This window comes from Candoia aspera, chromosome 1 (genome assembly GCF_035149785.1).
Source record: "Candoia aspera isolate rCanAsp1 chromosome 1, rCanAsp1.hap2, whole genome shotgun sequence".
Lineage (NCBI taxonomy): Eukaryota > Metazoa > Chordata > Lepidosauria > Squamata > Boidae > Candoia > Candoia aspera.
Genome location: NC_086153.1, coordinates 253397878 through 253414405, shown reverse-complemented (window position 1 = coordinate 253414405; position 16528 = coordinate 253397878). Strand labels below are relative to the sequence as shown.

General features: G+C 36.8%; 1 protein-coding gene across 1 annotated transcript in view; it reads left to right on the top strand.

Annotated features, from left to right (window-relative positions):
- QSER1 (glutamine and serine rich 1) overlaps nucleotides 1-16314 on the top strand; it is a 43998-nt gene extending 27684 nt beyond the window's left edge. Inside the window, exons 6-13 of the mRNA XM_063289516.1 lie at nucleotides 402-518; nucleotides 1290-1423; nucleotides 2365-2561; nucleotides 3735-3872; nucleotides 8700-8797; nucleotides 10295-10447; nucleotides 14053-14148; nucleotides 16045-16314. Coding sequence (XP_063145586.1) covers nucleotides 402-518; nucleotides 1290-1423; nucleotides 2365-2561; nucleotides 3735-3872; nucleotides 8700-8797; nucleotides 10295-10447; nucleotides 14053-14148; nucleotides 16045-16185 — 1074 coding nt within the window. The 3' untranslated portion in view covers nucleotides 16186-16314. The remainder of the gene's footprint in view (nucleotides 1-401; nucleotides 519-1289; nucleotides 1424-2364; nucleotides 2562-3734; nucleotides 3873-8699; nucleotides 8798-10294; nucleotides 10448-14052; nucleotides 14149-16044) is intronic.
- Nucleotides 16315-16528: the final 214 nt, after the last annotated feature.

Here is a 16528-nt window from a genome sequence, read left to right as displayed (position 1 = left end):
TAATAGACATGAGGCCACCCTGTCCCATAAGAGGGATGCCACCATTGACATGAAGCATTTTCCAAAGACTACATTAATATTTTCTATTATTTAATTGGATATAGTTTGTGGGTGAATATTTTAAATCTCCATTTGCACTTTTGCTGTCATTTGTTCCAAAGCAATGAAAAAGAATATAATAAGGTGTAACAGGTAGCAATGCTGGGTTTACCTATGAGGAAAATTCAGGTTTAGAGTTAACTTACTTACTTATGACGTATGCTGAAAGCTGCTATGGGATGTGTAAGGAATTCTTTAAAATATTCAAACTGTATTCTGAAATTAGCTTTATTTGAATAATAGTTGCAATGTGTAAAAGCAAATACTAACAGAATTGGTGCTTTTCATTTTGGTCCGTGTAGACTGCTTTAAAAAGAGGAGTAGAGCCCCCAGCCATCTGGAAAGTTCAAAAGGCTTTGTTGCAAAAGTTTGTTCCTGAAGTACGAGATGGACAAAGAGAATTTGCAGCTACTAATAGTGTAAGTATAATTATTCAGCTTTAATCATGTTATATTAACTGGGGAGATGGCTACACTGTATATAATATCAAAAATGCTCTCTCCTAGTCTTTTTAAATAGTATTAATGTTTTATTATGGTATACTTTTTAATGTCTTTTTATGGTCTGTTTTTATTGTACCCACCAGAGTCACATACGTGAGATGGGTGGCCATATAAGTGGAATGAATTAATTAAACAGTTGTCAGTAGAATTGTGTAGGATTTCTTAAAAATAGAAACATTGTCTTGAAGTATTAACAGCAAAACTCCCCCAGAATTTACCACTAGGAAGAAAACTTAAATACACTGGGATGTAATCATTGGGCTTGTGCAGAACTTCGAAATGCTGCTTTGTGCCCCCTTTTGAACCCTCATACTTTACAAGTCAGATTGCTGCATTGCTTCACTTTCCCTCCTCCAGTTGTTCTATTAGCCAGAAGAAGCTTGTATACAGGAGTTACATAAGTGCAGAAGTCTTTTCTGGTGCTTCCAGCAGAAGACTCTTCTGCCTAATGAAACTCTCAGGAAAAGTTTTTAAGATGTCACAAAGTATCTCTCAGAGACATTACCTCTTCACCTCACCAATGAGAATGCAAGCTACTTGGCACACCCCTAATATTTAATAAAATTTAAATAAAATTAACTTGGGGTTTTATCCCTGACCCATCCATTTTTTGTGCTTTATTAATTTCTTACAAGATTATAAATTACTTACAAAGTTAGCATAATACATGTCTTTTTTTCCTTGTAGTATCTTGGGTATTTTGGTGATGCAAAATCAAAGTATAAACGAGTATATGTGAAGTTCATAGAAAATACAAACAAAAAAGAGTATGTCAGAGTATGTTCCAAGAAGCCAAAAAATACACTTGTACAGTCTGCAAGGTATTTTATTTTAATCCATTTACTCTGATCTTTGATGTGTCTTGTAATTGTATGTAATTTGGGGGCAAAATGTATTATCACTTTTAAAAATTGATTTTAAAAGGCACCTGTTTCATATATATTATTTTGAAGGTTTACTACCTAAAATAGTTGGTATTTTATGCTCTAGAATAGATCTCAAAACAAACCTACCTTCATTTAGATTATGAGGAAAGAGCTGTAAAAAGCCATGAACATTTTTCTGTTTTTAACATGAGAGGAGCTTGAAATCTTTGCTCTCCACTTTTCACTTAATCAGTTTCCTTAAATTTCAGGAATCAAAGTTTAATCAAATGTGAAAGTAAAGGTTTTTACTCTGTTTGCTGGCAAAGGATAGAGAAAGCAAACATACAATCCCCAAACTTAATTCATGTATTAAATCATTTTTTTCCAACCTTCTTCTCAGAAGTGTTGAAACTACATTCCCAGCAGCCACTGGCTATACCCATTTAACGTTCTGGGAACTGCAGTTCTATTAGGTTTGTGAAGGATGGTTTTTAGATGATGATCATTTTGACCAAATCAATTCTCATTCTGTCCTTTACTCAATATAATTTTCAGGTATTCATTTTTCTAGCCAATATTCTATGGGCCAATATTTTTAGGGATTTCTTTCTGTTCTCTTTTCAAGGATTTGTTTACTTGTTAGGAAATTAAGAGTTTCCTTGCTAAGAGCACATTTTATTTATTTATTTAGAGGTACTCTTTAGTTAATATGGGCATGGAGATTTAAGGCTAGCATCTAATGTTGCCTAGACCCTGTAATCAGATAGTGTAAACAATTATCTTAATGCACAGATGGATGAAGTATGGAAAACTGTAAGAAGAAAACTAATAAGCTAAGTGTATGATTTATAAAGATTGGATTTATAAGAGTTTCTTTGAATTGTTCTAACTTACAGAACTGCTCACTGTAAGCCAAGCATGAGCATCAACAAAGTTCCTGATCCCCCAGTGCCAAAAACTATTACAACAAAAGTCACTTCAGTGAAACCCAAAGCAAAACAGCCAAAGACAAAGGCTGAACCCCCACCAAAAAAACGCAAAACATGGAAAGAAGAATTGCCCTCTACTCCTCAGCTGCAGAGTGATGAGGAAGGTAAGCATCCCTATATCAGAAGAAATTATGAACATCTGTGATTTTGCATCATTTCCACTGTTGTATTGTCCCATTTATTAGTTACAATATATAAGGAGGTGCGTTTTTAATATTAATTCTATTTTAATTTTCTATATTAATTAGTACAATATGACGAACCCTAATGTATATATTTATTTATTTATGGCATTTGTGCCTTTTTTCTGCATATAGAAGAGGGAGTGGAGGCTGCACTCCCTAGCTCATTCCCTGTGTCAGTAGCCCCAGCATCTCTAGTTATTTGCTTGTTGATCCCAGTGTCTGCTGTACACGCTCCAAATGGCCCAGTGGCATGAAACATCTCTATGCTTACGGCTGTAGATGTATAAGGAAGCCTCTTCCGATGTCATGTTTAGTACAGAGTCTGAAGGTCAATGTGTGTTATATCCATTGCAGTGCCATGGGCATATTTGGGTTCCTGTTCAATATTTAGTAAATGTAGCAACATCTTTGCAGAGGAAACTATTGAAAAGATCATACAATTCCTAATTTGTATTTCAGAAACAACATGTCCACAACATCAGTGTCTATCCAAATTTAGGTTATTTAAGCATAAATAATTGGCCTCAGAAGTCTTTAGTGTGGATAATAGTTAAATTTTCATCAGTATTAATAGGACAGCTTTCAGCTTTGGGACAATTGTTAGTCTAAATTTCCCAGCCAAAATACAGACTGAAGACATTTTAATGTTATGCAGAGCCTGGAACTATGTGGCTTATCAGATGGCATACAAATATTTTAAATAAATACATCAGAAAGTAATTTCAATATGAACCAACCATAGAAACTACTGGGTTAATTTTACACTACTGTATAATTTTACTTTTATTTTTATGTCACTGTTGTAAACCTGACCTACTACAACATTTTCCTCCATTATAAAAAAATATTTTCAGTATAATCTAAAATATAATAAAACATGTGATATAAAACAATAGGACTAATAAAATACATAACCAGTGGCCATGACTACTAAAACTGTCCACATGAAGTATCAGATATCAGTGTGAATATAAATATTACATCTCAGTCCTAATTAGGACTGAAGTTCTCTGCAGAGTCACTAGAGCAATAATCAAGCTAGTGAAAAAATTAAAACAGTTAAACAATATATTTCTATTTTTGATATTTCAGACACTGAACCACCAGCACCTATTGTTGCTCGCTTTTTAAACACCAGAGCTATGAAGGAGACATTTAGGAATTATATGGAACTGCTTGTCAGCATTGCCTTGGACCCAGATACTATGCTGGCATTGGAGAAGAGTAATGGTATAGTTTGTTAAATCTCTTGGTTTTTTAAAAATTGTTTACCAAATTATGACTCTTGTTTAGAAGCTACCTATTGGTCAGAATCTATATTACAGGTACATTGTATGGAACTTCTGAAGCTTTCAATCAGTGTTTTCCAACCTTGCAAGCTTTGAGATTTATGGCCATGCTGGCTGGAGAATTCTGGGTACCAAAGGCCACACATCAGGAAGCTGCCACAGTTGGGAAACACTGCTCCAGATGTTAGTGGCAAGAAGCCTAATAAGGTCCACTATTTGAGATGGGAGAAGGACCACTACTGCCTGCTCTCCTTGCCATGGCTGTCCCTCCTACTGTGTTCTTTCTGAACAGATTGCTTCTCTGCTGACACCAGAACACAACTTAACTCCTAGCCAACAATCAGGTGGTCATTTTACAGCAGTTGTTTGGAAATGGACTCAGTGTGACCGTTGTGAATGCATCCTACTCATAAGTCTAAGTCTTCTGATAACAGAACAACAGTTAAAACATTACTTTGAGACATACAGATGTAAAATACAGAACAGCAGCAGAAAAGCAATAATTACAATATTGAAAAGATTAGATAGCGGTTGATGAAAATTGCTAATGACCATCTCAGACCATAAAACATTTACAGTTGTAATCAAAATTATTCAACCCCCATTGCAAATCAAGTTGATTGTCAAAATGTACAGACTTCCAGCTGTTTGCAATGAACAAATCAAACAAAAGCAATTGAAATAGCTCAACACAATGAATGCTTCAAGTGGTGTCCTCAAAGTCAACTGAAAATGCAACTTGTAATGACTTCTCCAGTCTCAAAATTATTCAACCCCCTGAATAGAATCTGTCACAAGAGCACACATACAGTATGTAAAACAGGTGTTGTCTCAAGCACACCTGATGCAACTAATCAAGGGCTTCATTAGTTGCACCAGGTGTGCTTGAGCTGGAACACATGAAATACCTGAACTGGCTAAGGGTTTGTTGAGTGTCACATTTGACTGTGTCTTAGAAATACAGTATGGCTAAGTTAAAAGAATGGTCCAAAAAGGTAAGAGAAGAGATCATCGCCCCTCACAAACAAGGAACAGAATACAAAAAGATAGCAAAGGCAATGAATGTTCCTAGAGACACCGTTGGAAGCATAGTTCGCAAGTTCAAAGTTAAAGGAACAGTGGTTACACTACCTGGACGGGGCAGAAAAAGGAAGCTGTCAATGACTGCAACCAGATTTCTGAGAAGGCAGGTTGAGAGAAACCCTCGAGTGACTGCAAAAGACCTGCAGCAAGACTTGGTGGCAACAGGTACTGAGATTCAGTGAGCACAATAAGGCACGTACTAAACACAGAAGGTTCCCATGCCAGAATTCCAAGACGTACACCACTACTGACCCAAAAGCACAAGAAAAGTTGGCTCCAATATGCTCAAAATCATATAAATAAGCCACAGAAGTTTTGGGATTCTGTTCTGTGGAGCAATGAAACAAAACTGGAACTTTTCAACCCAATGGATCAGCGGTATGTCTGGAAGAAGACAAATGAAGCACACCCTGAAAAGAACACTCTGCCTACAGTTAAGCATGGTGGTGACTCGGTGATGCCTGGGGCTGCTTTGCATCCTCTGGCACTGGAAACCTGCAGCATGTGGACGGCAAGACGGATTCATTGAAGTATCAGGAAATCCTAGGAGAAAACGTCATGCCGTCTGTAAGGAAGCTGAAGCTTGGGCGTCATTGGACCTTCCAACAGGACAATGATCCCAAGCATACCTCAAATTCCACTAAGGCTTGGATGCAGAAGAAGTCCTGGAAGATTCTACAGTGGCCATCACAGTCACCTGACTTGAACCCCATAGAAAATCTCTGGTGGGATTAGAAGAAGGCAGTTGCAGCACGCAAACCCAAGAAGATTACTGAACTGGAGGCCATTGCTCATGAGGAATGGGCTAAGATTCCTCAGGAACGCTGCCAGAAGCTGGTGTCTGGCTATGCATCTCCTTTGCAGCAGGTCATAACAGCAAAAAGGTCCTCTACTAAGTGCTGAAGATGCTTGCCATGAAGGGGTTGAATAACTTTGAGACTGGAGAAGTCATGATAAGTTGTATTTTCAGTTGAATTTGGGGTCACCACTTGAAGTATTCATTGTGTTGAGCTATTTCAATTGCTTTTGTTTGATCTGTTCATTGCAAACAGCTGAAAGTCTGTACATTTTGACAATCAACCTGATTTGCAATGGGGGTTGAATAATTTCAATTACAACTGTATTATATAATGGCAAATTGTTGTGGGAAATAATACTTCATAAAATGTGTTAACTTTAAGCTGTTGCTGCTCATTAAAATGGACGAGCTACTTGAAAATTTCTGGTTATGACAAAAAGAATTGATACCTTTAAAAGTCTAAAAATTAAATATACCAGATGCCACAGAGGTGCATTTTTCCCAATAGTGAAAGCACTTTCCATTCTTTCTAGCAGCAAAAGTGCCTGACAAGGTGCTGCCAAGCTTAAATGAAATCCTGTTTTATAACATGCTTTCTACTAGTTTTCCACTAGTAACAACCCTTAGGGCAGAAATTCAGAAGTTGTCAAAACGTCTACTTTTAATGCATGTACCAAGATGCTATGTTAACAGGAAGCAGACAGACAAACTTGAGCAAGAAAACCAAATGCCTTATTGCTAAAAATTAGAATAATGGCTGTGTATTATTTATGAACAGAATAAGGTATGTGGTGGCTAGATCCTATGGCAACACAGTTCAGTGATCTTCAGGTTGAGATCACTGACATTTAGAGCAGTGCTTCCCAACTATGTGAAAAGATCACCCAAAAGATGCAAGATTATTTGTGACTTAATGATAGTAGAGAATCAGTGAACTGTTAGAATACCATCAAGATTGATTCATAAATCGGCTACACATTCTAGACTTTTATAAGTTTGGTTTACTCGGACTTGAGATGAACTCTTTTACAGGGAGAAGAATCTATGGGACTTCATATTTTGTACTTCCCCTTTTGAGGGATGCCAAAATGAACCTGGGGTGGGTGAACCATAATACATGCTTACACATTCATAAAAATGCATGTCTACATACATACAGAGACCTTTCAGGATTCACTGAAACATGCCTGGCCTAACAGTGAAACTTTTAAGGATGGGCAGCACTTTGTATCCAGAGTCATGCCACATCTGTTGGCACCTCTTTAAAGAAGTTGCTTTTTTTCCTGGGCTCAGGCAATAGCCCACAATCCCAGGAAAATAGGTGTTTGAGTTAAAGAGGTATTGATGGCATGCCTGTGCCCATTGTGAAGGACCTTGTGGCATCCTGCCAGCCCCTTCGTAAGTCAAACATATATTTTCCTTGGTTAATGCAGCTACTCTGCAAGTCTAGGAAAAGAAGCAGCTTCTTTAAGAAGGTGCCTGCGTTGATACTGAACTACCATTTCAGCTCTCAGTCCAAAGCCTTGCATAACCCTAAAAACTCTTACTCAAGTTAATCCAAATCAGTTCCTGTTACTCTTAACACAAATTAAACTTTGCAGGCTTATGTACTTTCATTCAAAGCCATGTGCAGTGTGCATGCAAAAGACAGTGAACTAGGGTTTCAGTTGAACTATTCAGAAGATGAGAATAGAAAAAATGTATGTAGTAGATTAAAATTTCTAAGAATAGCTAATGAAATGAAGAAGTAATTAGAACCTCTTTGTTCTGTATCAAGCTTTTTACTGAAAATAATGTTGGGCAATAGCAATGCTAGACCATGTGTGTGCTGATGCAGTGGTATATGTGAAATACCTGGCTTGTTGAGTATTCCAGATTCATTATGGTTTCATAGACAAATGGTTGCTTTTATTAGGATTTTTTACACAATGCTTGTCTGGGTATTCCTTGTAAGGCTTATGAAACTACATGTTAGGGATTTGGGGCAGAGTTCATTGTTCATAAAGTACTTAGAAAATTATTTATTTGGGAGATCTTGCTTTCATTTTCTGTGTTAATCATTTACATTTGAGGTCCAAGAGAATTTTGGTCAAGCTAGCTGGTAACGCAGCTAACTGAACACTGAAGCTGCAGCAGGTGTCAGAACCAGGACAGTAGGCTAGACTGGGAAGTTGAAACAACTTACCAGAAGAAGACAGTGGCAAACCACTTTCATACTTTTGCTAATAATATCTCCATATAGTTACCAGGAAACAAGTTCAATTTGAGGAAGTCTTTAGCTTACTATATTGGCATGTTTTATTGTGTTTATAGTATTTCTTGTCCTGTACCAAATTGTTCCCTCTGCTTTGATATGGTATAAGTAGGTTGATTATAGATTAATAAAGTAAAGGTAAGTCTCCAAGTTGAATTTGACTCTGGTGACTATATGAACGTGCCCATGCAGGTTTTTTTGGCAACAGTATGGAAGTTAATTGTCCTTGCTGTCTTACAAGTATCCCTTGGAAGTCTCCTAACTGCTTGACTTCTGAGCCCAGACAAGATCAGCCAGCCTGCAACTAATACAACATATCTTCACTGTTGCAGTAAAAATAATTTTTTTAAAAAAAAATCTGTTCACACTATCTGTATATTGCATTAAAATACTAATTCAGTTTTATGATACAGCACATTTTATGACATTTAAGGACATCCGAGTATTGTCTACAAATAACAAACATCACATTTTAAAATTATTTTATGTTGAAGTATGTATTTGGGGCATAGCTAGTTTGAGCTAATAAATTGATTAAATAGTTATTAAGTAAACTTATTTGAATAGAGATAGTCATAGAGTCATGAAACATTACATTCAGTAAAAGGCATCTATTGCATTTCCTTTTTTAGATGAGCTGCTGTTGCCTCATATGAGAAAAATTGATGGCATGCTGAATGACAATAGAAAAAGGCTACTTTCCAAATTACGTTTAGAGCGACCATTCAAGGTATTGATAATTATGTTTTCATCATTTGCCAGTCTTCCATTCATTAATATCTTTATAGAAATTGAAAATTAGTGGTGCAAAGCAAATAAGCCACTATACAAATTTCTGCCATATTTCTAGTTTGCTACTCTCTCTGAAAAAGTCTGTATTTTCAAATGAAAGGCATCTTTTATAGATCAGTAAGTAGGACATAAATCTATATTTACACTTGAAACAGGATTGCTTCCAGAAACTTTAAGGAACTGGCTGACAGCAATTTATTTGTCAAGATTAGTTTTTACTTTGCTTTTTATGGCTTTATAATGGACAGATGGATTGCTGGAGGTCTCAAACCTTCTTTCCCAGAAATTCTGGGTCTTCACCCTTTGGCCCTGCCTCCTGCTTTGGAGTAGTGGTTTGGTAGTTCCTGCTGCCGTCTACTATTTTCCAAGTGGCACCTCATATAACATCCATCTGTAACTCTAGTGTGTTAGAGAGTTTTTATAACCTGTGCTTCCTTCATGACAATTAAAAGCTAAAAATGCAAAAAGTAAAATAATTTCATTAGGGCAACCTCTTGGCCATGAAACACTGAAGTATGTGAGTAGCTTATTCAGCTCTACCTTCCTTTTATCACAAGAGATAAACAAAATCAAACTTTATTTAAAAAGAAGAAAAGCCCTGATTAACTTTAAATTTTAAAATGTAAACATTTAGAGATAGGATAAATTCCAGACCTGTCTGGATCATAATAAAACAGCTGTTTCAAAGAAACATTCAAAAGAAAGCACAGACCACAAGATGGCACCAGTCTGTTTACAAATAGAACTCAGGCAGTATCTTAGAAGAGAAGCTGCAAAGGGATTCCAAATTATATTATAAATTACAAGAATAGTGGAAAGACAGTGTTATTTCTTTGTGCATAGCCTGCGACATTAATATAATACCTGAGATTACACACAATTCCTGAATTTACCTGAGAAAATTAAAAGAATAAGATTTGACTAATTGTCAAGTACCACACAGAAAAAGGGAAAATTTTTAAAAACTAATGCAGATTCCTGGCTAGACTGGTTATCTATTTCTGCTGAAATAAGAGTTTTCAAAAGCATACATTCTCTGCTTCGTTTGCCTGGATTTCTTCTAGCTTCAATAAAGTTATTGAGGAGCTGTTAAACCCCCACTTTTCTTCAGCCCCTCCATGCACAGACATCTGCTGAAGATCTCTCCTTGAGTTCTGCCAATTGATTTTAAAATCATTCCAAAATCTCTGAAGCAGAGCTAAATTTTGGGGTAATCTGACTCTCTGTGTGACCAAACAACAAGCCTCATTTGTGGGTATGGATTTTGTCTAAGATTGTCTGGCATATAGGCTGGCCAGCTGTGAAAGTCATACTGTTTGCAGCCTTTGATTTTTTAGCAAAAAGGATCCTAGTTTAAATTCTTAACACATTAATTAGACATGCTTTATAATTCTGTTTAATCTGTAATCTACTGCATTTATAACTTCCTTTTAAGGCTGCTTTGGAATGTTTTCCTGAACTGACAGTAATAACTCGAGATTCTAAAGCAAAAATGGGGGCGAATGCAGTTTCTAGAATCAAAATGAATGGGAAAGCTTACAATAAGAAAACACTGAAGATTTCTAAAGCAGCCACAAAATTAGCACAGGTATGTGTATGTAGTTTTTTTTTTTCTGCCATATTTCTGATGGAATGCTGATCTCAAGGTTTTCTTGATTGCCTTGTATGTACTTTTAAGCAGTAGATTAGGAATAAATACCTTTCCCATTATAAGATTTAAAAAACTAAATTACAAGATTTCTTTTTTAAAGCCAAAGAGACCTGTTTTTTAAAAGATAGAAGCTCCTTATGGTTGAGCATCCTTACCTGGGAGGAAGTGCCAGTATACTTAATAATTAAACATAAATAGGATTCCTCTGTAAAGGTCCTTCCTTGTTAATTAATTTCTAAATTTTCTTCCTGTCTCTGCCTTTACCTGGACACTTTTTGGCCTATTTCTATTTACCACTGTAAAAACTGTCGCCATAATTTTCATTTGAAAATGGTAAATGTTGTCTCAGGACATGATTTTAGTTGATACTGTAAGGAACTATGCTACAACTTTTAATTTCTTCTGTTAAATCCATAGTGGTTAAGGTACCAGGCTAGAAACCGGGAGGCTGTGAGTTCTAGTCCTGCTTTAGGGACAAAGACAGCTGGGTGACCTTGGGCCAGTCACTCCCTGTCAGCCCTCAGAAGAAGGCAATGGCAAACCACTTCTGAAAAAACCTTGCCAAGAACACTGCAGGAACCAGTCCAGACAGTCGCCAGGAGTCAACACTGACTCAAAGGCACCAAAAATAAATAAATTGCTTCTATAAATTTTAGGAAAACTTTATTCAACAGAACCTATTTGGCAAGAAGGATCAATCCCAATTTGAAACTTGAAATGGATGACTTCTTGTTTAATAAGAATACATAGCATTCTGTGCATAAATTCCCCTTAAATAATAAAGTCAGCAGGTCTGGTCATGGAAGAACAGCAGATAATTGCAAAAGGAGCCAGTTCTTCTAGAACAGCATTAAGTTACACCCGGTTATTTCCAGAAAAACTTTTCCTGGAATTTCATAATTACCAGCTGGTACTTTCTTCAAATGAAGAACAGACATGGACATCTACAACCAGTTTTTTTTAATTATTATTATGGTTTTATCCCACCTGTTTTTTCTTTAACCTTTGTTCAGCTCAACACACTTACCTAATACTCCTGCCTATTTTTCCCACCACAACAACCCTGTGAGGTGGGTTGGGCTGAGAGAGAGTGACTGACTTTCATACCTAAGGTGGGACTAGAACTCATAGACTCCTGGTTTTTAGGCCAGCAGATTAACCGCTACACCAAACTGGCTCTCTTATGTCATTATAGTATTAGGAAACAAAATCTGGTTAGTGGGGAGAAGAGGGTTTATTTATCCTTAAAAATAAAAAAAAAATCAGAAAAAAATCAGGACTCAAAATTACTAATGTATGAGTACTTAAGTAAAGGACGTTACTGTTAATTCTCGTAGACTCAAAGGCACACGGGCAGATTTCTCTCTGTTTCATGTCATCAGAAGTGACAATTCTGTGATTACAACTGCATCATGTCTTACATAGTCCTGATGCTCAGCTGTTCCCAGTAAGAAATAGGCTGAGAAACATACATGGAAATGAGGGTACAGACTGGAAGCAGTCAGGTTCTATATGCACAAATCTATTTTCAACTCTCTTGCTGCATTTATTAACTCCATTCTCAACCATTGCCACAGTAGCATACTTTTTTTTTGAACAAGCAAGAGAACGTGTATTTATTTTTCTACTTAACCTTTTTAATCCATTTTTATAAAAATGAGAAATGTGGTATATAATTCAGCATCCAAAGAATATGGAAAATTTAGATTGGGTCAGTTTTGTATAAATATGTAAACTGAATGACATGCTGTTCCCAACAATAATAGTTATATAAGTGGGATGTATGCTGAGTCTTCTCATAGACTATATATGACCTGACCGAGCCTGATAGTGCAAGCATTCCTCCCATCCCCATGACGTACACAGTAACCTAACTTGTGCAGGAAGGAGCACAACGGATAGTGGCACTCAGTGCGTCTCTGCATATTGCATGGTGTGGCAATGAACTAATCTAAAATACTGTCCCTTAAACTGGGCCGTAACCTTAGCACAGTTTAATGTGCTTCTATCAGCAGTTTTAAAGGGGAGATTCAAGGGCATCCCATGCAGTTCCAGACTTCCAATTCCAATTTTATGGGTAAAATCCAAGTATATAGTTCTGCTAATAAAAGTAGGTTCCAAAAATAGAATGGGGGAATGTTAATACCTCTTCCCCCTATATCCCCCGCTTGAAGATTTCCCCAGATGTTGATGGTACATAGGTGTTCTGCCAAGCAGTGATCAGGTGCCCAGACAATTGGTTCTTTTAGATCCAGAAACAATAAGCACGCCAGTGGATAAAGAGATTTTAACCTTTATTATAAACTTAAGCAGAGTTAAACAAACATAGTTTAGGCAGATCAAACAGAAGCATAAAAAGCATAGCATGATATAAAGAAAAAGAAATCATAACATACCAAGTTGAAACCCGATCTCCCATAGGCTGTCAGGAGTTCCTTAAGGACAGTGGAGATACCCCAGGATGGCTTAATATCCACAGCACCCAACGCTCAGGTCTGTGCAGAAGCTCCCAAACTCAAAAGACAATCCTAAGGTTTTTATCAAAGTCTGGCCCTAAAGCCTCATGACCCTGTTTCCATGGTTGCAGGATCTGACCTTGATGGGATAGTTCCCAGGGTCTGGAGCTCCTGTTTTCAAGAGTTTGGGAAGCTATACAGATAAGCTAGTGCTTAACAAAAACAACCTTGGGGTTTTCTCTTATCTCCCCACACCATTCCAAACAGAAATAAAAAACAAGCCAGCTAAACATTAGTATGACTCAACATAAATGCTAAGCTTCTTCATGTGAGAGAGAAAATCAAAATATGTCACTTAAACTCCTCAAAATAACAACGGTGTTCCGTGTTGCCACTACAATAGGTAACTGCAGAAGAAGGAAAAGGTCCCATCACTCGAGTGGAAATCTATTCCAAGCTCACATTCTAAGGGACCGTCTTCTCCCAATTGTTTCTACCCATCCAATTCGATCTGGCGGGTTGGGCATGCTGTGGGTCCTGTCAGCCAAGGAATGTTGGCTGGCAGGGATTAGGAGGCTTGCCTTCTCTGCCATAGCCCCTGCCCTCTGGAACATTCTCTCTTCAGAGATCAGGATGACCCTGACCCTGTTAGCCTTTCGTAAGGCCATGAAGACCTGGTTATGTGCCCGGGCCTGGGGCCCCAAGTGTGTTAAGGGCCCTGTTTCTTGTCTATATTAACATCTATGGCAATAGTTTTATTCAGCAACCATATATATTTGTTTTATATTGTTTTAATTGTTTTATGTTTTTTTATTGTACGCCACTCAGTCACTTGTTGAGAGGGCAGCTATAGAAATCAAATAAATAAATATTCTTAATGATCAAAATTATTCACAGACTTACATGAAATAATATTATATAGGAAGTAAAACATATATGCATAAAATATACTTCTTTCTATTTCCATATATGATTTTATGCATGGTCATGAGTACATTTTTATATCTTCAAATAATTATTAGTATCAAGAAACTTAATTGTACTTAATTACTAGTGTGATTAATAAATAAATGTTTGTTTCTGCAGGAGTTTGCTGTAGATCCAGAAAAAATACCATTGTGTTCTTTGTATCATTCACTCCATCATTATAAATACCACATGTTTCTCAGATGTAAAGTAGAGGTAAGTCTTTCTCTAGTTTATATTATTATTTATTGTATTCATTAGTGCAGTACAATCAAAATAAATGCAAAAGAATAAAAAAAATCAGATTACAATATACTATTTTCAGAAGATATTGAGCAGTTTTGTATTTAATAATTTAAATAAAGTTTTGCAGATTGTATATGGTTGTAAAAAAAGAGTGCCGGTTTGGTTAAGGCATCAGGCTGGAAACCAAGAAACTGAGTTCTAGTCCCGCTTTAGGCACAAAGCCAGCTGGGTGACCTTGGGCCAGTCACTATCTCTCACCCCTAGGAAGGAGGCAATTGCAAACCACTTCTGAAATCTTGCCAAGAAAACTGCAGGGATTAGTCCACGCAGTTGCCAGGATTCAAAAATTGACTAAAAGGCACACACACATATGGTTGTATAAGTGTATTGTGCCATGAGAACACACAATACTTAATACCTACTAAACCTGAATGAGTGCAGATCTCCTGGGCAAGGTGGATTGGACCTTAGAGAACTGAAGGACATTACTGATGATTGTGTTGAATCCTGTGTTCACTCTCTTGAACAATTCTGGAGAATGTGTGAAACTGAACTGTGGAAGAACAAATGCCCCTATCTTCAAAAAGGGAGATAACAGCACCCAGTTAGTCTGATATTACTACCTGGGAAGATTCTGCAGCAGATTTGTCAATCTGTAAACACCTTGACTTTAAGGGTAATACTTATTCAAAATCAGAATGGATCTTTCAAGACTAGTGTTCTTCAATGTTTTTTGACCAGTAATTTCCTTAATAGATTGTGGGAATGCTTATATACATATCTTTATTTCAGTAAAGCATTAGAGTTTTACTGATTAACAAGCTAACAACCTAAGCTTCTGCTGAAACTGTAAAATTTAAGAACATTTTGAAATTTAACAACAGAGCAGCCTTTTTTCCTGAATTCACTTTTTCTCAAAAAAGTTTTGAAGTTCAGCCCATAAATCTAAACTGCATCTCTGAATTTTCATTGTCAAAATGTTGAATCTACTCAGGGCTTGGCTGCTTGCAAGGAAAAACAAAATCTGTATTTTACCTCTCCTACAACCTGGCCCATAATAAATGCTCCACACCTTCCAGGAAAAGCTGTTTCTGTCTTGGTGTTTTTCTTAGCATTTGCTCACTTGTTTTTGCACTGTGTTGGCCTGATTTTTACAGCAAAGCTGTCAGTGCATGATGGGACTTGGGATGGTGATATCAGCTGGCTTGTTGTAGAGCCTGATGGTGTTTAAGGCTGAGAGAGAGTAACTAGTCCAAGTCACCCAGCTGCCTTCTGTGTGTAAGGGAGGACTAGAACCTGGGTCTGCCCACTCCTAATCCAGCCTTTAACCACTATACCATGCTGGCTGTCATTCTTTCTAGTGTTGCAGTGAATACATTCTATCCCTTTTTTGTTTTAAAAACCTGTCATGAACAAATTTGCCCATTCTGCAGTAAAACTTGTTCTCAATCCTATGGTGTGGGCATGCATGTGGTTCTGATCTTGGCATTGTACTAATGCAAATTTAGTATAAATGGGAAGGGTTTGTTTCTTAGTATCTATTGAAGCTTCATTGGTTTCTAGCTTGAGTTCCATATTCTGACTGGGGATAATGAGAGTATGATTTAACAAGATCTATTAAAAATATTGGGGATCCTGCCTTACCAGGTATTGTAATAGTTCATTAGAACATCAGGAAGCATACGTAGAAGATCACTGAATAACCCTGAACTTTATGTAATTAAGGCTACCTCTGTCACCAAATGCAACATACTCTCACAGACTCTAAGAGAAAGCATGCATACACTGTTACGGTATTAGACCTTAGAGCACTGGGAGAAATAATAGAAGACTAACTGTGTGCCGTTTCCTTTGTTCTCTCAATAGATTTCTTCTGTTCAAAAGAAGAATGTAGATCTAGGTCAAGAGGAAATTGTACAGCAGTGCATGAAAAATATAAAATGGATAGAAGATCTCTTTGAAAAGTTTGGTGAACTTTTGAATCATGTTCAGCAGAAATGTTCCTAACAAATATTGACCCAAATCTCACTTTTTTTTTTGTTCTGTCCTACTCATCAAAACAATAGGCTGGTCATGCCAAGCTTTATTCTAGGTCAAAAGAGATCATGGTATTCTGGGTTCCTTGGATTCTAATAATTTGCTGCCAAGCAAATGGAACTACAAACAAACCTGCATTTTTTAACTTGGAGAATATTTTGTCCTATTTTGTAAACTCCTGTTTTGAAATAACTTAGGTTTATTTTTGACAAATGATCAAAGCATGCACTAAAATATATATTTTGGCTATGATTAAAATAACTTTAAATATCATGCCATTTTTTTACTCTGAACACTAGGAAAAGTCACAGTG